Source organism: Anomaloglossus baeobatrachus, chromosome 9 (assembly GCF_048569485.1).
Source record: "Anomaloglossus baeobatrachus isolate aAnoBae1 chromosome 9, aAnoBae1.hap1, whole genome shotgun sequence".
NCBI classification, from domain to species: domain Eukaryota; kingdom Metazoa; phylum Chordata; class Amphibia; order Anura; family Aromobatidae; genus Anomaloglossus; species Anomaloglossus baeobatrachus.
The window spans coordinates 79,880,303-79,905,272 of NC_134361.1; the positions used below are offsets into that span (position 1 = coordinate 79,880,303).

At 44.0% G+C, this 24,970-nt stretch overlaps 1 protein-coding gene across 1 annotated transcript in view; it reads right to left on the reverse strand.

Moving 5' to 3' along the window:
- Positions 1-24,970, reverse strand: part of IL1RAPL2 (interleukin 1 receptor accessory protein like 2) — a 1,148,049-nt gene that overhangs the window by 86,466 nt on the left and 1,036,613 nt on the right. Inside the window, exon 7 of the mRNA XM_075323820.1 lies at positions 2,956-3,085. Coding sequence (XP_075179935.1) covers positions 2,956-3,085 — 130 coding nt within the window. The remainder of the gene's footprint in view (positions 1-2,955; positions 3,086-24,970) is intronic.

The following is a 24,970-nucleotide window of genomic DNA, read 5'->3' on the forward strand; positions in this document are numbered from 1 at the left end:
GAGTGCTTAACATGGCTGAATGGAGTATTGGTTAAACATGTGCATTACATCTCCATTCTAAGCCTTTTGGACTGAGGGAGAAAACCTTGGTTATACCTGACAGTCGAGTAGACCGTCCAGGCTTAAGGTTCAACTCTTCTATGTGATTGCAAACTTATGGATTTTCACAGTGCGTGCATTGCACGCTGTCAGGATTCTAGGGATGCAAGTGATGGGCGTGTGACCGTACTTTTGCCATTTGCACACATATGGTCACATGCCGACGTGTGCAGCCTCGTTACAGAGAAGTGAATTGAGCGAGCTAGACACGTCTAGTCAAAATGTGGTTGAAAGTATGAAAATCACATACTCGCATTCATATAGCCGTCCTCTAATGACACGACACCGGAGAATCCTGACAGTCTGCAGTGTGAGCGCTGTCAGGATTCATAAGTCCGGAGTCACATAGTGTGACTCAAGATTTGAACTCCAAGTCTTTAAATTATACAGAAGTGTGCATGATAATATTCTGCTGTTTTTATACTGGGGACTTGGGATCCCGATGAATGGGGGTCCCAGTATGGGACTCAAGAGATCAGCAATGTATCACTTCTTCTGTAGAACACTATTAATATTTAGAGATGAGCGGACCCATGGAAGTTCGGTTTGGCGAGTTCAGCCGGACTTTAGATAAGGTTCGGTTTTGGACCCGGACTTGACCTGAACCCCAATGAAAGTCACTAATTGGGCCTTTTGGGTCTCCACCCACAAACCAGTTAGCTATAAACAGAACAGACATGAGGAGGGTTGGCGAGGTTTTTCCATTTTTTTTTGTTTAGTGCACACTACAATAGATCATGCTGTTGTTAGCTCCAGTGCAAGCCGATCAAACACTGGATGTAGCATTGGGCTGAGCACTGAGTGTACCAGAGCACAGCGATGCTCGCATGAGTGGTTTTCCTATGTAAAGCACTTGAACTCCAAACCCGAACTCTGTTTTTGTTTTGTTTTTTTTTGTAAAGTCTGTGTTTGATTCGCTCATCTCTATTAATATTTAATCCAATAATAGCATGTACAATATCCTCCGCAGGTTCTCGTGCTCCACTGCACTTCGTCCCAGGTTCCCCTGCCAGCTGGAAGCAATCGGTATTGCTGGATGTAGTGAGTGTGTGTGTGCATGCGATCTGATGTGTGATTATGTGTGCGATCTGATGTGTGTGAGTATGAGTGTGTGTGTACGATCTCATATATGTGAGTGTCAGCCAGGAGCAGGGGAGAACCACGTGGACCATACCTGCTGGAAGCGCCCAGAGAAGATCAGAGGAGAACTTGGGAGCGACCCAGATGTCCGGGGTTTGGTAAGTATGATTCTCCCAGAAATTGGAGTATACTTTTACCTACTTTTATGGGGGGGTAAACTTACTCCCAACTGTGTTTCCCCGAGAATAAGACCTACCGTGAAAATAAGCCCTAGTGCATTTTTCAGGGCAAAAAATAATATGACAGTGTCTTATTTTTGGGGAAACCTAGTAGTAGTTGTATGCAATTTTTTATCTTTTTTGAAAATGTACTTTTCATTCCAACTAAAGTTTTGTATTTCGCATTGTGAATGCTTAACCAGTTACTATGTCATCAATTATTTTCTGATAAAGTAAATGCTCAACCCGGAGTACCATTTTGCAATTATTTTTTATTTTGTAACCTTGACTACATCTTGATGCCCACCATCCAATAGACATCTAAGGCCAAAACTGATACATGACAGAGCACACAGTGACTCTGTCTACATCAATTTAGTCAATGGCCTTGTCGGTGCACAAGCCTGAATCCCAATTTTCGGGGATTCGTACTTAAGCCCGGACAGGAGTTGCTCATTGTAGGGCCAAAATCTACGTGAACCCAGCCTAAGGCGGGCTTTGCACGTTGCGACATCGCAAGCCGATGCTGCGATGTCGCACACGACAGTCCCCGCCCCCGTCGCAGGTACGATATCTTGTGATAGCTGGCGTAGCGAAAATTATCGCTATGCCAGCTTCACATGCACTCACCTGCCCTGCGACCGTCGCTCTGGCCAACGACCCGCCTCCTTCCTAAGGGGGCGGGTCGTGCGGCGTCATAGCGACGTCACACGGCAGGCGGCCAATAGCGGCGGAGGGGCAGAGATGAGCAGGATGTAAACATCCCGCCCACCTCCTTCCGTCCGTATAGCCGCCGGCGGCAGGTAAGGAGATGTTCCTCGCTCCTGCGGCTTTACACACAGCAATGTGTGCTGCCGCAGGAACAAGGAACAGCATCGTACCTGTCGCGGCAGCGTAATTATGAAAAAGTCGGAGCCTGCACCGATGATACCATAACAACGCTTTTGTGCTCGTTAATCGTATCATCTAGGATTTACACACAACGATGTCGAAAGTGACGCCGGATGTGCGTCACTTTCGATTTGACCCCACCGACATCGCATGTGCGATGTTGCAATGTGCAAAGCCGCCCTAAGAGCTATCTGATGATAAAACAGTATGCAGTAAGCTCCTAGGCTCCTCTCTAATATTGACGGCTAATAATGGATTTGGAACTCTATATCAAAAACAGACAATTTCCATAATAATATGTTAAGAAATTAATCTGCATAGAATTGTTTTGTTAAACTATAAGAACTATATACACAAAGCGGAAACTGAAGCATTTGCCCACAGCAGTCAACAAGATGACTTATTTATTTTCTTATCTTAATCATTCAATAGTAAAACTGGAATCGGATTGCTTGCCGTAGGCAACTAGCTTCAGTAGTTCACCTTTGCATGCAGTAGAGTTTTTACATAATACAAGCTGTGTATGGAATTCAGGAAATATTAAGCAATTGGTGATGGATACATTGGTGTGAGATCAGTATTTTGGTACATACTTATATATGGAAAGTACAGAAATGATTGTCTATAAGAATTTACTACAGTTATTATTTAGAATAATGTTGCTTACCGGATTACTCCTTCCTTAATATGATTCTCTAATTCTTCAATAAATTTCTCCCCCCTCATCCAATAGATCATGGGACCAGATTCTCCACTAAATCCAAAGAAGGCTCTGCAGAATACACTGAGTGGGCTGCCTGAGGAAATAAAAAATAAAGAAATTACATTAAGTGCCTCTACCACCCACCGGTTGTTTGGAAACAGAATGACGGCCTTTGCCAAAGTTCAGCCGGCACTTTGTGCACAGTTTGATTTATGCAATACCCATACATTGGCCTTCAAATACGTGTTTGTGGCTTCACTTTATCTAAGTGCCTTTGTGCCCTCTGTAGTTAACAACTATATAATTTTTTCGTGACGCACACAATGTCATTTTGTTTTAAGAAAGTGTTCTTTTTATAACTCTTCTCACCTTTTCTGGCAAAATATACGTTTCTCCTGCCAAAAGTGCATGTCTGAACATCTAGAGGTTTGTCTTTCACCATAAAAGCAAATAAAACATGTATAAAAAAGTATTCCACGATGAAATGTAAAAGTAAATGGACTGAATTTTATGAAAAGCAAATGTATCTTATTGTGAGGAGTATATCTGTCAGCGCTTATCAGAAACACATAATAAAATGGGTGGAACACGCAAAGGTAAAGAACAATCTGAAGGTTCTGGAGTCAGCTGAGCCAACTCAATGCCTGTTTTGTAAAAGTGAGAAGAATCATCACCGATAGACTTATTCTGGTTACTAAAGTAGCATAACTGTACATTACAACAGACATAACATATCTCTACATGACATGATTAGCTATATATAATCTAATGCGAGGCTTTGGCTAAGGTATGAATAAGGGGAGTATACCAAAGTGGGGATGGTCCTTCTTTTGATGCTTGTTAATACTTCTACACTTCTTACTTTACTTCTTGAAACACAATGATCTGGTGCTTCTTTATACTACATCCTTGATCTTGAGATTAAAGGGAATCTGTCAGCAGGTTTTTGCTTCCTCATCTGACAGTGACAATGTAGGCAAGGAGATTCTGAATCCAACAGTGTATCACTTAGATTACTGACTGAAGCTATTCTTAAAGGGAACCTGTCAGCAGATTTGGGGCCTATAAGCTGCAGCCACCTTCAGTGGGCTCTTATATACAGCATTCTAACATGCTGTATATAAGAGCCCACGCTGCTGTGTAGAACGTAAAAATCACTTGATAATACTTACCTAAACGGTCGCTGCGGTGGAGTTGGGTCATATGGGTGTCTCCATTCTCCAGTGCTGGCGTCTCCTCTTTCGGCCATCTTTGTCCTCCTTATTCTGAAGCCGTGGTGCATGACGCATCCTACGTCATCCACACTCACCGGCATTGAGGTCATGCGCAGACGCACTTTGATCTGCCCTGTGCAGGGCAGATCAAAGTATTGTAGTGCGCCTGCGTGGGACTGGCGAGTGTGCATGACGTAGGACATGTCATGCACACAGGCTTCAGAAGGAGGACAAAGATGGACGAAAAAGGAGGCACCGGCACCGAAAAACGGAGACGCCGATATGACCCAATAGAGATTGTGCATTGACTGTGAGGTACCAGACTCCTGTGCATATGCCTGCTAGACCTAGGAATGTTAATCACAGGATAATAAACCCTTTAGTTTATGTAAACAATTGTACACACACTGATAAGAGAAGCACAGTTGCTTTTTGTTTTTTTAACCTTTACAGCATGCTGTACACAGCGTACATAGCAAAAATCTTCTGACAGATTCCCTTTAAGGCTGGGGTTAGATGAGCATAGAGCACCCAATGCAATATGGTAATGACGCTCAGCTCAAATTCTGCTGCGAGCGTGAGCCGCGTGTCATGTACTGAGCTCCGATTCTCTCACATGCAAGAACCAGATCATATGTGAGGAGAAGATGGAGAGATTAATTTCTCCATTTTCTCCATTGCCTGTCTCATTGAATATAGGAGTGCAGTTCGATGTTTCCCATACATACATAGACTAGTATGAGTGTGTGTGATCCAATATACGCTGCCAATCACAGCAGGCTGCCATTTTTTACTCAGCCCGATTACAGGTGAGCAAAAACTTGCAAATCTGACCTACATTATTTAATAACATTGAGTAGAGTGCAATACATATTTCTCACATTGCACTTGTCCCGATTCATACACTCATGTGACCCCGGGCTTATTCTCACAGTCTTGTTTATTAACATTTTAGAATCTGTAGAAAAAGTATCTCTGAAGTTAAATTGCCCAAAATGATGTCTAATGACCATCTAATGTGTTTCACAGGTTCATGTTTATTTAGTAGACGTTGGTCTTAACAATGAAAAAGTGTTGAATTTTAACATAACCAATTCCTTGTAGGAAATAATCTGCCACCAAACTGGTCAATCTGATGCATATTTCCTTCTCATTGAAAACACAATTGTGCATGGGGAAGGGGACTGGTAGGAATAATTGTCAGCTAAATTGAACGGCCATAAGGGGTTCTGGGCAGAATAACTGTCTGACAAACTGAGCACACATGCATGGGGACGAACAGCGGTCAGCTGAACAAGATTGTCAGATGGCTATTTAAAGGGAACCAATCACCAGGATTTTCAGAAATAATCTAAAACCAGTGCTATACTGGCGCTATCATGCTGATTCTAATCATACCTTTAGTTGTGAGATTGGATGTATAGTTTTTGAAATACAAGCAAGTAAAGTTAGAAATGTACAGCTTTTTGATTGGCAGCAGCTGCTGAATAGCTAATATATGGGTCGAGTTTTGCTATCTATTCCCGCCCCCTGTCTGCTGCCTGGCCTCTGTAGATACTAGACTGTATGGGCTGCATTTCTAACACAACTTATCACATAACAGAAATGACTCATACCTGGAAGGAGCCCATACAGTTTAGCATTTACAGAGGCCAGGCAGCAGACAGGGGCGGGAATAGATAGCAAAATTCGACCCACATATAAGGTATTCAGCAGCTGCTGCCAATCAAAAAGCAGTGCATTTCTGTAACTTTACTTGCCTGTATTTCAAATACTATACATCCAATCTGGCAACTAAAGGTATGTATAGAATCAGCATGATAGTGCCAGTATAGCACTGGCTTTAGGTTATATAGGAAAATCCTGGTGAGTTGTTCGCTTTAAGGTGTATGGCCAACTTTAGTTATGCAGCTGATCTGGACTGACCCAGCTGTCCCAGCGGTCCTATAGCATCGCCATGGTCTTCCCCTACGTACACCTCCGCTATACTCCATAATTGGCCATTGCGGTCAGAATGCTTTAGACATTCTCTGAACACATCCTCTTGTTAGTTTTCTAACATTTATGACTTCAAAACAGGAAATTCTAATACCCTGAATGAACATAAGGTTTGAGATTCATCCTGATCTCTTCCCTGGAAGTCTTAAATAATTCATGAGATAATTGGCAAGAAGAGAAACTTTCCAATTTACATGATAATTGGCAAAAAAAAAAGAAGAAAAAGTACAAGGGCACAAACTCTATACGTTACAACGGAATGATAAGAATGCTCATTTGAAGATGCTTAACTGAAAGTAAACTTTACATTTTTTTAAACAAATAACCTGCAGGGCCTGATATATTTCTTGTAAGGGTCATCTATACCAAATGCAGTGGAAGAAGCATTGCAGCAGTGCCTCTTTTACAATTCGGGAAGTTCTTTGGATGGATACACAACTTGAGAATTGACTCCCTTTCTATCCTCTTCTATTACCATACTGGATTACTGGATTCATTATAGCAACAATTTGGAGGGTTGAAACACTGCCCTTATTTGCCAGAATTTTTATTTTGCACAACCTCACAAGGTGACAACGAGAATTATTGCTTTCTGTAAGCAAACATTGCTGTTCTAACTGAACACTACAATCCAGTGATGTATTCTTCTGTTTTGCAATTTTTCTCATCCAAGTACATATAAGATTTAATAGGCTTCTACTTAAAGGGAACCAATCACCAGAATTTTCGTATATAACCTAGAGCCAGTGCTATACTGGCACTATCAGGTTGATTCTCTACATACCTTAGCGGTCAGCTCGGATGTTTAGGTTTTGAGATCCAAGAAAGTAAAGTTTATAAAATTAGCTGCTTGTTGAGTGACAGTTGCACTGGAGCAGATCATATATTCAAAGTTATCCCCTCCCTCTGTTAGAATTAGCATAAAGATTATACAAACGATTCACTTTGTCTCTTGCAGGACCTGTGTGAGGCATACCCATGTGACCTGGTATCCAGCTTTGTTGGCTGAGGCCGTGCCCCTTCTGGTCACATGGGTATGACCTCACACAGGTCCTGCAAGAGACAAAGTGAATCGTTTGAATAATACTTATGCAAATTCTAACACATGGAGGATATAACTATGAATATATTATCTGCTCTTTTGCTGCTGTCACTCAAGCCGCTAATTTTATAAACTTTACTTTCTCAGATTTCAAAAACTAAACATCCGAGCTGCCCACTACAAGTATGTAGAGAATCAGCCTGATAGTGCCAGTATAGCACTGGCTTTAGGTTATGTACGAAAATCCTGGTGATTGGTTCCCTTTAAAGGCAATCTGTCACCAGGTTTTTGCCCTATATGCTGTGGCCACCACCAGTAAGCCCTTATATACAGTATTCTAGATAGCTGTATATAAGAGTCCAGGCTGTGTATAACATAAAAACACCTTATAATACTCACCTGGGGGGCAGTCCGGTCCAATGCGCATCGCTGGACTCGGACTAGCGCCTCTTCCACCTTGTGCAGTCGCCATCCTCCATCCCAGCCCTATGTAGATGAGCATGTCCTATGTCACCCACACAGAATCGACCATTGTGCCCCTGCACATGTGCACTTTGAACTGCCCTGCTAAGGGCATAGCAAAGTACTGTAATTCGCAGGCGCGAGGAAAGGTCAAAGACCGCCCGTGCATGCGCACTACAATACTTTGATCAGTACCCTCATTCTGGAATGTTGCATATAAGGGCTCACTGGTGGTGGCCACAGCTCATAAGGGAAAAACCTGGTGACAGGTTCCCTTTAAGTATTATTTTCTGTGTTTATCTTGCAGCCTGTCTTCTAGACTATCCATCGCATTCCACTTGAACCAATATTAACCTATGTGCTAGTACACATTAGCTATTATTTTCTCAGCCATAATCGGACCGAGAAAACAATCGAAGCATGCTACGGGTGCAATGCGATCCTTGTTTCTCTCGCACCCATTCAAGAGAGAAAAATCGCACTGCACTCGCATTACAGCGGTGTACCGCGAGTGCAAGGTGAGAATGGCAATAGCCAGCTATGGAGGAGAGAGGGAGATAAATCCCTCCCTCCCCTCCTCAGCACCGGCCCTCCCCTCCTCAGTGCTGGACCTCCCCTCCGCAGTGCTGGCCCGCCCATCCTCAGTACCGGCCCGCCCTCTGCAGCTGTGGTCCGATCGCATGATCGGACCTCAGTCGCCATGACACTCGCATGACACTCGGCTCCCACAGTGCTGCCAGCATGAGCCGAGTGTCATGCGAGGATCGCAGTAGTCCCAGTGTGGCCCTGGCTTTATAATTCTGCTGGCTTTTTCCTAGTTCTAAGCTTAGAATTGTAAGAGGCGGTTCTATGAGAATCTGTACTCTGAAGGATTTACATTTTATTTTTTATTTAAAAGTTTTCCTCCTGTTAATGATTTCTATATACTGTACACTACAGTATAATATCACTTTTTTTTTATAAAAATGATGGATACAAAAGTAAAATGTATTATAGGAGCTGAACGTGTCAGTTGTGACTGATATGAAACAGGAACCATAAGGAGTACAAATTTATCTTTGGATGGTAAAATTGTTTTTAATCGATCATTACCTTGTTAAATTCACAATGAAATTTTTTTTAAAACAGTCTTCATTAAAGGGAATCTGTCACCAGGTTTTTGCTACATTATCTGAGAGCAGTATAATGTAGGGGCAGAGATCCTGATTCCAACGATGTGTCACTTACTGGGCTGCTTAGTGTAGTTTTGATAAAATCACTGTTTAATCACCAGTAGATCATGGTTAGAGGACTACTTGGCGTGCTGCAGGTAGCCCAGCATATTTATAAGCTCTATATAACTGCTAGATCTGCAGCAGAGAAAACATTGATTTTATCAAAATACCAGTAAACAGCTCAGTAAGTGACACATCGCTGGAATCAGGGTCTCTGTCTCTACATTATGCTGCACTCAGATGGGGTAGCAAAAACCTGGTGACAGATTCCCTTTAAATATTTTTTTTTGTATAATCTGTGCAACTTCTTCACATGGATGGCTGTCCAGCTGCTTTTGAAGTGGCTCAGTCAGTACAATGCTTTTAGCTGTGATTGCCTTCTTTGCACTCCTTCTCCCTTCTTTCAGTACTAGAAATAACAGGTGAGGGGAAAAGATCAAGAAGAAAAACTTAGAAATATTTATGTACAAATGAAAGAGGTTGTCCACTACTTAAACACTGATGACCTATCCTTAGGATAAGTCATCAATGTCTGATTGGCCGGGGTCCATTACTCAGCACCCCCGACAATTAACTGTTCCTGATGCCGACAGCAGGTGGCTGGAAATGCTCAGTTCCAGATCTTCTTCATATACTAACTTCAAATGAATAGGAGGTAGATGTGCAGTACCTGGCCGCGGCCACTATTAGAAGACGGAGCAGCTCCGAAACTGAGCATTTCCAGCCTCCTGCTGCTGCCGCAATTGAGATTAGATGATTTATGGGTTTGAGGGGTGTCGGACTTAGGGGTACTTTGCACACTACGACATCGCAAGCCGATGCTTGCGATGCCGAGCGCGATAGTCCCCGCCCCCGTCGCAGCAGTGATATCTTGTGATTGCTGCCGTAGCGAACATTATCACTACGGCAGCTTCACATGGACTCACCTGCCCTGCGACGTCGCTCTGGCCGGTGAACCGCCTCCTTACTAAGGGGGCGGGTCGTGCGGCGTCACAGCGACGTCACAAGGCAGGCGGCCAATAGTAGCGGAGGGGTGGAGATGAGCGGGACGTAAACATCCCGCCCACCTCCGTCCTTCTGGACAGCCGGCGTGAGCCGCGGTGACACAGGTAGGAGCTGTTCCTCGCTCCTGCGGCTTCTCACACAGCGATGTGTGCTGCCGCAGGGGAACGAGGAACAACATCATACCGTCGCTGCCGCTACATTATAGTAATGTCGGACACTACACCGATGATACAATTATGACGCTTTTTCGCTCGTTAGTCGTATCATAAAGGATTTACACACTACGATATCAACAGTGACGCCGGATGTGCGTCACTTTCGATTTGACCCCACCGACATCGCACCTGCGATATCGTAGTGTGCAAAGTACCCCTAAGGCCGATCAGAACCTCTTTAAGTCTAAACAAACACTATAAATCAAAGGTTCATAAACTCATAAGGGGTCTTCAACAAAGGTTTCAAAGAGTTTATAAATATTTTCGGTTTTTCATTTTTCATGAAGGTAAGCAACAGACTAAAGCAATATTATTATTCAACTAGCTGTAGTACCCGGGCGTTGCCCGGAATAGTAACTGTCTCTCTGTCTCTCTCCCAGTCTCTGTCTGTGTGTCGCTGTCTGTCTGTCTCTCTGTCTGTGTCTATCTTTGTCTGTCTGTGTCTATGTCGCTGTCTGTCTGTTTCTATCTCTGTCTGTATTTGTATCAGTCTATCTGTCTCCATCTCTTTGTCTGTTTGTCTCTCTCTATCTCTTTGTCTCTATATGTGTGTCTGTCTGTCTCTTTCCAGGGCTGTCTCTTTGCCCGTCTGTCTCTTTGCCCGGCTGTCTCTTTGCCCGGCTGTCTCTTTCCAGGGCTGTCTCTTTCCAGGGCTGTCTCTTTGCTCGTTTGTCTCTTTGCCCGGCTGTCTCTTTCCAGGTCTGTCTCTTTGCCCGTCAGTCTCTTTCCACGTCTGTCTTTTTATGTGTCTCTCTATCCGTCTCCCCACCGGCATCATAATACCTCACACATAAGCTTGTTATACTAACAGTTTATTTTGTTCCTATAGCAAACACTGACAGTTTCTATTAATAGCTTGTAGCCTGTATTCAGTTTAATGGAGGCAGAATTTTGGATAGTAACTGTAAAGCGCAGAGTTAAATTTTCCCATCAAAACATAGTCTATGATGTTCCCTGAGTCACATGGAGTGTCTGTGCAAAATTTCGTGATTGTAAATGCGACGGTGCAGATCCTTTAGCGGACATACACACATACACACACTCAGCTTTATATATTAGATTGGCTGTAGTACCCGGGCGTTGCCCAGGATTGTAACTGTCTCTTTCCTTGTCTGTCTGTTTCTGTCTCTCTGTATTTGTATCAGTCTATCTGTCTCCATCTCTGTCTCTCTATGTGTGTGTCTGTCTGTCTCTCTTTCCCCATCTGTCTCTTTCCAGGGCTGTCTCTTTGCCCGGCTTTCTCTTTGCCCGGCTGTCTCTTTCCAGGGCTGTCTCTTTGCCCGGCTTTCTCTTTGCCCGGCTGTCTCTTTCCAGGGCTGTCTCTTTCCAGGGCTGTCTCTTTCCAGGTCTGTCTCTTTCCCGGTCGGTTTCTTTGACCGTTGGTCTCTTTGCCCATCTGTCTCTTTGCCCATCTGTCTCTTTGCCCATCTGTCTCTTTGCCCATCTTTCTCTTTGCCCATCTGTCTCTTTGCCCATCTGTCTCTTTGCCCATCTGTCTTTCCAGGGCTGTTTCTTTGCCCGTCTGTCTCTTTCCCCGTCTGTCTCTTTCCCTGTCTGTCTCTTTCCCCGTCTGTCTCTTTCCCCATCTGTCTCTTTCCAGGGCTGTCTCTTTCCAGGGCTGTCTCTTTCCAGGGCTGTCTCTTTCCAGGGCTGTCTCTTTGACCGTCAGTCTCTTTTTCCCATCTCTCTCTTTCTAGGTCTGGTTCTTTCTAGGTCTGTCTATTTGCTCATCTGTCTCTTTGCCCGTCTGTCTCTTTGCCCATCTGTCTCTTTCCCCATCTGTCTCTTTCCAGGGCTGTCTCTTTCTAGGTCTGTCTTTTTCTAGGTCTGTCTCTTTGCCCGTCTGTCTTGTTTCAGGGCTGTCTCTTTCCAGGGCTGTCTCTTTCCAGATCTGTCTCTTTCCAGGGCTGTCTCTTTGACCGTCAGTCTCTTTTTCCCATCTCTCTCTTTCTAGGTCTGGTTCTTTCTAGGTCTGTCTATTTGCTCATCTGTCTCTTTGCCCGTCTGTCTCTTTGCCCGTCTGTCTCTTTGCCCGTCTGTCTCTTTCCAGGGCTGTTTCTTTGCCCGTCTGTCTCTTTGCCCGTCTGTCTCTTTGCCCGTCTGTCTTTTTGCCCGTCTGTCTCTTTGCCCGTCTGTCTCTTTGCCCGTCTGTCTCTTTGCCCATCTGTCTCTTTGCCCATCTGTCTCTTTGCCCATCTTTCTCTTTGCCCATCTGTCTCTTTGCCCATCTGTCTCTTTGCCCATCTGTCTCTTTCCAGGGCTGTCTCTTTGCCCGTCTGTCTCTTTGCCCGTCTGTCTCTTTCCCCGTCTGTCTCTTTCCCCGTCTGTCTCTTTCCCCGTCTGTCTCTTTCCCGGGCTGTCTCTTTCCCGGGCTGTATCTTTCCAGGGCTGTCTCTTTCCAGGGCTGTCTCTTTCCAGAGCTGTCTCTTTCCAGGGCTGTCTCTTTGACCGTCGGTCTCTTTTCCCATCTCTCTCTTTGCCCGTCTGTCTCTTTGCCCGTCTGTCTCTTTCCAGGGCTGTTTCTTTGCCCGTCTGTCTTTTTGCCCGTCTGTCTCTTTGCCCGTCTGTCTCTTTGCACGTCTGTCTCTTTGCCCATCTGTCTCTTTGCCCATCTGTCTCTTTGCCCATCTTTCTCTTTGCCCATCTGTCTCTTTGCCCATCTGTCTCTTTGCCCATCTGTCTCTTTCCAGGGCTGTCTCTTTGCCCGTCTGTCTCTTTCCCCGTCTGTCTCTTTCCCCGTCTGTCTCTTTCCCAGTCTGTCTCTTTCCCGGGCTGTCTCTTTCCCAGTCTGTCTCTTTCCCGGGCTGTCTCTTTCCCGGGCTGTCTCTTTCCAGAGCTGTCTCTTTCCAGGGCTGTCTCTTTGCCCGGCTGTCTCTTTCTAGGTCTGTCTCTTTGACCGTTGGTCTCTTTGCACGTCTGTCTCGTTTCAGGGCTGTCTCTTTGCCCGGCTGTCTCTTTCCCCATCTGTCTCTTTCCCCATCTGTTTCTTTCCCCATCTGTCTCTTTCCCCGTCTGTGTCTTTCCCAGTCTGTCTCTTTCCCGGGCTGTCTCTTTCCCGGGCTGTCTCTTTCCAGGGCTGTCTCTTTCCAGGGCTGTCTCTTTCCAGAGCTGTCTCTTTCCAGGGCTGTCTCTTTGACCGTCGGTCTCTTTTCCCATCTCTCTCTTTCTAGGTCTGTTTCTTTCTAGGTCTGTCTATTTGCCCATCTGTCTCTTTGCCCGTCTGTCTCTTTCCAGGGCTGTCTCTTTCCAGGGCTGTCTCTTTCCAGGGCTGTCTCTTTCTAGGTCTGTCTCTTTGACCGTTGGTCTCTTTGCACGTCTGTCTCGTTTCAGGGCTGTCTCTTTGCCCGGCTGTCTCTTTCCTCATCTTTTTTTTCCCCATCTGTCTCTTTCCCCATCTGTCTCTTTCCCCATCTGTCTCTTTCCAGGGCTGTCTCTTTCTAGGTCTGTCTTTTTCTAGGTCTGTCTCTTTGCCCGTCTGTCTTGTTTCAGGGCTGTCTCTTTCCAGGGCTGTCTCTTTCCAGATCTGTCTCTTTCCAGGTCTGTCTCTTTCCAGGTCTGTCTCTTTGACCGTCGGTCTCTTTTCCCATCTGTCTCTTTCTAGGTCTGTTTCTTTCTAGGTCTGTCTCTTTGCCCGTCTGTCAATTTGCCCGTCTGTCAATTTGCCCGGCTGTCAATTTGCCGGGCTGTCTCTTTCCAGGGCTGTCTCTTTTCAGGGCTGTCTCTTTCCAGGGCTGTCTCTTTCCCGGGCTGTCTCTTTCCAGGGCTGTCTCTTTCCAGGGCTGTCTCTTTCCAGGGCTGTCTCTTTGACCGTCGGTCTCTCTTCCCATCTCTCTCTTTCTAGGTCTGTTTCTTTCTAGGTCTGTCTATTTGCCCATCTGTCTCTTTGCCCGTCTGTCTCTTTCCAGGGCTGTCTCTTTCCAGGGCTGTCTCTTTCCAGGGCTGTCTCTTTGCCCGGCTGTCTCTTTCTAGGTCTGTCTCTTTGACCGTTGGTCTCTTTGCACGTCTGTCTCGTTTCAGGGCTGTCTCTTTGCCTGGCTGTCTCTTTCCCCATCTGTCTCTTTCCCCATCTGTCTCTTTCCCCATCTGTCTCTTTCAAGGGCTGTCTCTTTCTAGGTCTGTCTTTTTCTAGGTCTGTCTCTTTGCCCGTCTGTCTTGTTTCAGGGCTGTCTCTTTCCAGGGCTGTCTCTTTCCAGATCTGTCTCTTTCCAGGTCTGTCTCTTTGACCGTCGGTCTCTTTTCCCATCTGTCTCTTTCTAGGTCTGTTTCTTTCTAGGTCTGTCTCTTTGCCCGTCTGTCAATTTGCCCGTCTGTCAATTTGCCGGGCTGTCAATTTGCCGGGCTGTCTCTTTCCAGGGCTGTCTCTTTCCAGGGCTGTCTCTTTCCAGGGCTGTCTCTTTCTGTCTCTATCTCTGTCTCTTTCCCCGTCTGTCTCTGTTTTTTTCTCTCTCTCTCACACATAAGCTTTTTATACTAACAGTTTATTTTGTTCCTATAGCAACCACAGACAGTTGCTATTAATATCCTGTAGCTCCCACCTCCATTCAGTTTTTTGGTGGCAGGATTTTTGGAGAGTAATTGTAAAGCGTGGAGTTAAATTTTGCCGCCCAAATATAGTCTATGACTTTCCCTGGGTCACATGGAGTGTCTGTGCAAAATTTCGTGATTGTAAATGCGACGTTGCGGATTCCTTTAGCGGACACACACACACACACACACACACACACACACACACACACACACACACACACACTGAGCTTTATATATTAGATTGTATATATGTATAACAAAATTAATATTATTAGTAGCATTGTTAGATAATTAAATACCTTATATCGAGGATTGATCCATATACGTTATTATTATCAATGTGGACCATGCCAATTAAAAATTAACAAAAGTTGAGACTGGTTTCAGGATTGACTTTTTTTGGCAAAACTCTACTGGGAACTTTAGAACACTTGACAAATACCATTACACAAAGATCACCGATAGGACATTATTATAAATTAATGAGCATTTCTCTACTTGAGGCACATGGCCTGGGTCACATTCATGCTTTCTGTGGTTCTTCGTAGGTAAGACTATAAAATGCCAAAAACATCAGTCTACAAAACAAATAGGTCAAAACACAGAAGAGGAAGCACTCAATAGAAAAGACATGAAAGTCGTCTAAGGCTTGACCTAAACAAGCAGGAACTGAACAAAAGAACAGAATCACACTGGCTCTAGCAAGTCATAATATAAATTATGCATAATTGTACCATATGTCACAAGTCTGATGGGGAATCCCAAAAACACAAAAGAGGAAAATACTTTCACATCTGCTACATTCCAGACTACAATACTGAAAAACATGACTGCTCAAAGCTGCTGCTCATCCAATGCTGACCTTTTCTGACATGCAGAACTTGAAAAAGATAAGCTTTCTTCACATTTGCATGCATGATGGCACGCATTTCTGTTATAAGATTACCAAGTGATGGTAGCCTGGCCATTCACATCACTTACAAACGGCAGGTAAAGTAAGTATTGAACACGTCATCACCAATTTTCTAACTATATTTCTAAACATACTATTGATATGAATTTGTCACCAGATGTTAGTAACAACCCATCCAAGCAACAATGGCAAATAAATAAAAAAATTGATATCCTTAAATTTAGTGATTCATAATAATGATAAATGCCAGAGATTTTTCAATGGGGACTTGAACTTATTACCCTGCATGTGGTTGACCAATCAAAAGCAGGCAGACACAAAAAGAAGACCATGCAGATTTATTTGTATGAGACATGTAATGACACAGAACTCTACTCTCAGTGGTCTCATAACAGAGTAGAGTGTCATTACAAAGTGTGGTGAGAAAAGTAGATATAAGTGGGTAACTAACACTTTTTCAATTTTCATCTCACGGCAGTCAGTGTGGGAGGAAGTATAAATGCAAACAGTTGCACACTGAAAAAAGCCAACAATTTACCAGGGAAAATATGGCACTGCATTACTGCAAAAGAGAGATATTTAGTTTATGTATTGGCCAATGCATGTAAGCCCGGAGACCAACGGCAAGGTATATCTCTGTAATCCGGGAACCTAACTTAAATGCCACTATCTAGGTTAAAAACATCCTTATCTGGGCAAAATGCCACTATTTGGACTACAAACCTCCATTTTCAGTTAGCACCTGTTCACATTTGTTGGATGTGCGGGTCAGTTTTTTGATATTTCTAGTGAGTCTTTTTCTGACTGAGCACTCTGCCCTAAGACCTGGCTATTTTCATAACCATTGTAGCAGGAGCCTAGCAGCCCATACATGGAGGTTTGTAGTCCAAATAGTGGCATTTTGCCCAGATAAGGATGTTTTTAACCTAGATAGTGGCATTTAAGTTAGGTTCCCGGATTACAGAGATATACCTTGCCGTTGGTCTCCGGGCTTACATGCATTGGCCAATACATAAACTAAATATCTCTCTTTTGCAGTAATGCAGTGCCATATTTTCCCTGGTGAATTTTTGGCTTTTTTCAGTGTGCAACTGTTTGCATTTATAGTTACTATGTTTTTTCAGATAGCACCTGTTCACATTTGTTGGATGTGTGGGTCAGTTTTTTGATATTTCTAGTGTGGGAGGAAGGGCATTACAACAGAGCAGTGAGCACTGTGAGGAGAGCTATTAAAAGTCTTTGTAATGAGGCATAGGTCAGATCGCGGTACTGCCCCTTCTCCACACTGACTGCTGGGAGGCGAAAGCTGAAATGTGTTTGTAATCATACGCCTCTATTCTCTCCACTTTGTAGCCACACACAGCTCCACAGTGAGATCATAAGAGCAAACTAACCTGTGCAGGACATGTAATGACAGGCAATCTGCCCTCTTCACTGAGATTTGTCTCATTACAAACACTTCTAGCCAATCTCTTCACAGTGTTGGTAGCGCTGCTTTACTACCCCTGCCCCATTATTGGCTGCGTGAGATTACAGCTTAGGCCCCTTTCACACACCAGTTTTTTGTCATCAGTCACAATCGGTTGGCTCAACGGAACGATGGATCTGCTGCAGATTGTGGAAAAACTGATGCGACGGATCCGTTGAAATCATTGCATCTGGTTTTTTCAGCCCAACAAAGTTTTTACACCCCATCTGAGCATGCTCAGTTAAAAAAACGGATCCGTCGCCGTATTCCGTCATTTGACGGATCACGACGGATCCTGCACCCATGGGCTTCCATTCTACCAAACGACGGATGGCGACGGATCCGTCGCTGTCCGTTTTTTCATCGTACACAAAAAATGTTGCTGTGGACGTCGTCTCCGTCTGAAACATTTTTCGACGTATTCGTCGAACGACCGATGAAACGTGAGGCCATCTGTCGCAATCCGTCGCTAATACAAGTCAATGAGAAAAAAACAGATTGAGCAGCATCAGTCACTGGATCTGCTTTTTTCAAAATTCGACGTATTGTGACTGATGGCAAAAAACTGATATGTGAAAGGTGCCTTAAGAAGTGTGTGTAATCACAATGATGTCTCCTTTGCTCCCCATAATTTGCAATCCCACAAAGGATCTGATCTCCTCACTGAACTCATTGCAGATCTACAGTATGTCAATACATGTCTCACACTGAGAGACGTGCTAAACTATGATTAGGGCATGTTGTTCCTTTCCCTGTATGTTGCTCGCTGCTTATGACTGGTCAACCTCATTTAGGGGGATAAGTACACACCCCCAGTGAAAAATCTGTGGTAACACCCAGTTGGATTTATCTTAAATTATAACTTAAACTTCTCAATCTAATATTTTCACAAGGGAAAGAAGAAATTAAAAAATTAGAAACTAAATTTTATTCAGCTCTGCAGTCTCTATTCCATGATATGGTCGGTTTAATTTGCTAAATCTGTTGAAAGGTCCTCTTTAAATAAGCACTGCCATTAACTATTTTATTGATTAGATGTGTATTGGCATGTAATGTAGTGTGCATGTGTTAGTATAGTTAGTATACTCACCTACCGTCAATCTCTTCGGTGTCCAGTCCTGATCTTTTGCTCTTCTCAGTGATGTCACCGCAAATGAGACCTCCCGACTCATTCTACATTCTATTCGTGAGCCGATAGTCTCAAGGAAAGCCCATAGACCCTCATTCTGACTCTTGTTCTGACACTCTATAGACTTAGATTGTAAAAGTCACTTCCAGGTCATGTAGAGTGCAGTGTGACCCAAAAATTCTGCAGCCCAGTGATATCACTGACAGGATGAGAAGAGCGACAATGGACACCAAGGAGGGCAGCTGTAGGTATATATACCTACATATGAGTATACCCATGTTTTTCCAAAAATAAGACACGGTCTCATATTTTTTTTTTGCACCGAAAAAAGTACTAGGGCTTATTTTCGGGGTAGGGCTTAGGGGTACTTTGCACATTGCGACATCGCTACTGCGATATCGTCGGGGTCAAATCGAAAGTGACGCACATCCGGCGCCGGTAACGACATCGCAACGTGTAAAGCCTAGGAGAGAAGATGAACGAGCGTGAAACAGTCAAAAATCGCTGATCTGTGTCACGTCGTTCATTTTTATAATGTCGGTGCGTCCGCAGGTACGATGTTGTTTGTCGTTCCTGCAGCTCCACACATCGCTGTGTGTGAAGCCGCAGGAGCGACAAACATCTCCTTACCTGCACCCGCTGTCCACCGGCAATGCGGAAGGGAGAAGGTGGGCGGGATGTTTACATCCCACTCATCTCCACCCCTCCGCTTCTATTGGCCGCCTGCCGTATGACGTCGCTGTGACACTGCACGACCCGCCCCCTAAGGAAGGAGGCGGGTCGCTGGCCAAAGCGACGTCGCAGGGCAGGTAAGTGCGTGTGAAGCTGCCGTAGCGATAATGTTCGCTACGGCAGCTATCACAAGATATCGCATGTGCAACGGGGCCGGGTACTATTGCGCTCGGCATCGCTATCATTGGCTAGCGATGTCGCAGCGTGCAAAGTACCCCTTTTTGGGGAAACATTGTTGGGGATAATTCCCCCCCCCAAAAAAAAAGCAGACCCCTTTTCTAGGAGAATCATACTTACCAGACGCCAGATGTCTGCATCGCTCCCGGGTCCTCCTGCGATCTTCGGTAGGTGCTCACAGCATGTATGCTTCACAGTGGCCCTCCCCTGCTTCTGGACGACACACATACATTACATCGCGCAGACAAACACTCATACACACACACACACACATCCGATCGCACACACTCATCACATCTGGCAACACCTATTGCTTCCGGCCAGCAGAGGAAGATGGGACGCAGTGGAGTGCATAGACAACCTGTGGTGGAACGCTTTGATGCATTTGACCACCGAGTCCTCCATATGTTCCACCGCAGGTCCTCACGCTCCACTGCACTGTGTTCCAGGTTCCCCTGCCAGCCAGAAGCAATCGGTATTGCTGGATGTGGTGTGTGTGTGTGTGCGATCTGATGTGTGATTATGTGTGCGATCTGATGTGTGTGGGTGTGAGATCTGATGTGTGTGGGTGTGCGATCTGATGTGTGATTATGTGTGTGATCTGATACGTGTGGGTGTGAGATTTGATGTGTAATTGTGTGTGATCTGATGTGTGATTGTGTGTGTGATCTGGCATGTGATTGTGTGTGTGATCAGATGTGTTTCTATGCAATCTTATGTGTGTGTATGTGCGAACTGATATGTGTGGGTGTGCGTTCCTCCGCCGGTCCTTGATGCGTTCCACTGCAGGTCCTCCCGTTCAGCATCTGGTGCGTATGATCGCGGGGTCTTCTGTCTTCTTTCTTCTGTCTTTCGGGGGTTTCCGCTTTCTATAATTAAGTGTCCTGCAGTATCTTTAACTTTTTTAGCTACATGGACTCTTCATTATTGAACCACAAATAGGGCCTATTTTCGGGGTAGGGCTTATATTTAAGCCTTACACCAAAAATGCTGAACATTCCTAATAGAGTTTATTTTTGGGGAGGGCTTATTTTTGTAAAAACAGGGTATTATCACACTCACACTATATTGAATGCCAATGTACACACATTTAATCAATTAAAAAGTAAGTGGGAAGGCGTCTTTAAGGAAGCTCCATTATAATTTCACTTTACAGATACTTATAATACCTGTGTTATATTTATTATATATAAATTGAAGTATTTTTCGCAATGGTATGTTATATCGATTGAGGCCATAAAATAATAAGTGCTTCCATCACATAACAGTGAGGGTCCTCTCCCTGTGTGATCCTGCTCTCTTCGGGTGTCTGCGTCATACTTGTCTTTAATGGAAGTGGACAATTTCTACGATGTGTAAAAAGAACATTTGGAATGTGGACTATCAATGGTGACAGCATCATGCCTTTACTTAGCACATCACGCTGGGCACTGAATGCAGGAAGAATAACCTTTGTAAGCATTAATGTTCCCCTGTTGAAAAATAAAGTAGGATGAACATGAATAATATCTATAAGCTTTACTGTTCCCTAAGGCAACGGGAAGCTAAGAATATAGGGTCATAGTAAAAGAACCTGCACAAACAGCTCTGTTCGAAACAAGTGAAGGGGACTGAAAATTTCTTCTAAGTCTCCGTTCTATTACATCTACAATGAGTAATGCAATTATTGATTGATATCACGCTCTATAGATTTATATTTTCTTTTTTTAACCTAATGTAGGAGGTTTGTCACTTTGAACAACCTTTTCTTCTTAGAGGTTGCCCTGATAATAAGCTGACAACATGGTGTCTTGCTGCTAAAACCCTCGTCGGTTAGTAGGGAGGGAAGAACGGAAAGCACATTTTTGATTCACTCAAAGCTCCACCACAGTGGAAAAGTAGCATTAGATATCTGAAGTCTACAGGCTGCCCATAAAATGCACATTTCAGGTTTTAGAGTTAACCCTATTTTTGATCACTAAGGTGCTAGAATGCACAATGGACTACAAGAAGACAGAACATTGGCCACTGGTAGCTTATGGACTATTGCACATGAGTGATTTTACTTAAAGGGTATGTGCACATGTTGAATATTCGTGTCACGGTTCCGATGTGCAGAGCATTTTATGTTATGTTCTGCCTTGTTCTTACTGCAGAGCCAGTACTTGCTGTTCCTGTACGCAGAGCCTTTTGCAGGTTGAAGGCTCTGCTGTTTGTCTTGAACACCTATGGACGGGTTGGCTCTCTGCTCTGGGTTCTACGCTGGTCCTGGGAGGTGCCTACCCAGATGCTCCTCGCTACAGGTGATTGCCCTGCTTCATAGGGAAGCATGCTCATTCGGAACGTCGCCAGTAGTACTTCCTGGTTACAATTGTGTTCTTGGCTCCCGTAGTGTTTAGTAATCTGATCTTGGCTTTCAACTCTGGACTGTCGTTGACACGTCTCTGCATGTCTCCCTGTTTTTGTTGTCACCTCCTGGCTACTGACCTCGGACCTCCTCCTGTCCATGTCACCTCCTGCTCCCTGTATCCTGTACATACTCTCCTGGAATCCTGACCCTCGCTTGTTTCTTGACCTCCTCTCTGGCTGCTCCCAGTGTCCTGTAGTTACCTCCTGTCTTCTGACCTCGGCTTGTCTGACTACCTCTCCATTCACTACACATAAGTGTTTCTAGCGCCACCTAGTGACGGACATCACAATTTGATGCAGAAATTTTCTGCACCCAAAATTTTATCTTCTGGCAGAAAAAAGCACCAAAATATCAGGTGCATTTTTGTTACGCTTTGGTGCATTTTTGATGCTCTTTTTAGACAATTTTTTGCCATCCATTTCTCATAATGAAGTCAATGGCTGGAAGGGCTGAAAAAGGCAGGGAAAACACAGCAAGAATTGACATGCGGCAGCTTTTTGCCTAAGATCTGCAAGGGAAAAAAAGCAACGTGCACATTACTTCAAAATTCTCATTAACTTTGCTGGTATAAGGATAGATATGCATTTTGTGGCAAAACTGCACCAAAAAAACACATAAAAAATACATAGAAAAACACAGCATGCATACATGGCCTAAAGGGCCACTTTACGCTGCGACATCACTAACGATTTATCGTCGGGGTCATGGTGTTTCTGACACACATGCGGCGTCGTTAGCGACATCGCAGCGTGTGACACGTACGAGCGACCTTCAACGATCGCAAAGAGGTAAAAATCGTTGGTTTTGGAGAGGTCATTCATTTACCAAAAATCGTTGTATGTGCCTTAACAATGTTGTTTGTCGTTCCTGCGGCAGCACACATTGCTATGTGTGACACCGCAGGAACAAGGAACATCTCCTTACCTGCGACTACCGGCAATGAGGAAGGAAGGAGGTGGGCGGGATGTTACATTCCGCTCATCTCCGCCTCTCCGCTTCTATTGGGCGGCTGCTTAGTGACGTCGCTATGACGCCAAACGAACCGCCCCCTTAGAAAGGAGGTGGTTCGCCGGTCACAGCAACGTCACTAGGCAGGTAAGTAGTATGACTGTTCCTAGCGATGTGCCCGTGACGCACAACCAACGGGGGCGGGTACGCTCGCTAGCGATCTCGCAGCGTGTAAAGTACCCTTTAATCCTTCCCAATTGGGCAATTTTCAGTTTTTCTGCTTTCTCTTTTTCCTCCTCCTATTTCAAGAGTCATAACTTTTTTAATGTTCGCGCTACATAGCCCTTGAGGGTTTGATATTTGCTGGATGAGTAGTATTTTTGAATGACCCTATCCATTTTATCATGTGATGTATTAGAAAGGGGGGAAAAAATTCCAAGTGATGCAAAATAGCAAAAACAAACGCAATTCCGCAATTGCTTTTTTTTTATTTATTTACAGTGTTCATTTTACTATAAAAATAGCCTGGCAATATAATTTTCCAGGTACGTTCAATAGTACAATTATAGTATCATATCTCAATCAACCTTAGCTTTTGTTTTATCTCAATCGGTGTTTCTCAACTCCAGTCCTCAACGCCCTCTAAAAGATCATGTTTTCAGGTTTTCCTCAATCAGGTTTCCAGGATTTCCTTATAGTTGCATAGGTGGTGGAATTATTCCCCATCTAATATTGAGGAAAACCTGAAAACATGATCTGTTGATGGGTCTTGAGGACTGGAGTTGAGAAACACTGATCTAAATGGTGATAAAAATTTAGATAAGATGTCAATTTTTGGTTGATTACAGCCATCATCTGCCAGGAAAGATGAGTGCTTGGCTTGTGACCCTGTATCAAAGCCATCAAGTCAACATATGACATACCAGTACATCATATGTCGGTAAGGGGTTAAGACGGAATATTGCATGTAATGGCAAGCAGGTCCTGCACCCATCCATAAGCACATGAAGATGCACACAAATTAAAGCAAGTCCACTAATAATGGTCTAGAAATGTTGACAATCAGATGAACCCACTTTTAGAGAAGCTCTTTGTAGCCAGTGCTAAACAATGTTACCATACTGTCTTGAAATAGGCGGCTCTTTAAATAAGAGGCAACATTTGATCTCTAGAATTTTTGGAACTAAAAAAATGTCCCTCAGTATAAAAAATAAAAGCTGATGATAAGTACTGATTCATGTCCACATTAGTTTAATGGACTACATTTCTTAGAGTCTCAGCATCCGAACTATGGGCGTAACTAGAATTCATAGAATTCCTTACTGATCGTAAACATTTACATGAGCAAATGGGTGGATAGTAGAGTTTAGAGGATTGGTTCTTGAAAAACTGAGTTGGATCTGAATTTATTGCAATTTGCGATTGTTCGAGAATTCAAACACTTTGAGAATCGATTTGCAAAACAAAATGTTGTCCACCTCAATTTCCCAAACTGGTGAAATATCAGAAAGCTAATATCGTGTTGTATAGCCTAACAGGCTTCCCATAATTCCCAGCAGTTAGGACATCCCATCCCAGTTTATCAAGTGGATTTTCATACCATGTACAGTGGTGGTCAATTCAGAGCAGAGGCTCTCAGGGTCATCGGAGGTTCCCAGAGAAGCATAGTCGGGTGGGGGACTGGTAGTGTGTGCGATAGTGCTGGATTCCATCTCCAGATTCACCGGGTAAGTGGATTAGATGTAATATTCTTGTGGTGTCACTCTTTTTTTCTCTTTAACTCACGCCCCCTCCCCTTAACCGATACTAAGAGCACAAATTCAAATTTCTGGGGAACATTCTGCAAAATGGGTAAATTCAAATGTCAAAAGACTAAATCATCTCTAGTTGATGGTAAAGTCGTATGACAGCTATTTAGTATAAAGGTGCATCAGTTGAAGCGTGCAACTCATTTTTTAGGATTAGCCTCTTATTCCTGGACTCCAGGTCTGTATAATCTGTATTCAGTAGGACATTACATTTACTGTATTCACAAAGATACAGATGTACCCAGCATCTAATATATAAAGCTGAGTGATTGTGTGTGTGTGTGTGTATGTGTTTGTGTATGTGCATGTATGTGTGTATGTCCACTAAAAGAATCCACACTCTCGCATTTACAATCACGAAATTTTGCACAGCCGCCTCATGTGACTCAGGAAACGTCATAGACAATGTTTTAAAGGGAAAATTAAGCATCGCACTTTACAGTTATTCACCAAAAAAACTGCCTCCATTAAAGTGAATGGAGCTGGGAGCAACAGGTCATTAATAGAAGCTCTGATTGGTTGCTATAGGCAACGAAGGACATTATTAGTATAAGAACATTATGTGTCAGATAATAGGAATTTGATGGACAGACGGATAGAGAGACAGCGAGAGAGAGACAGACAGAGAGAGACAGAGATTGACAGAGACAGACAGGGAGAGAGACAGAAAAAGAGCGATGGATAGACAGAGGGATAGACAGAGGGATAGAGAGAGATGGATAGAGAGAGACAGAGAGA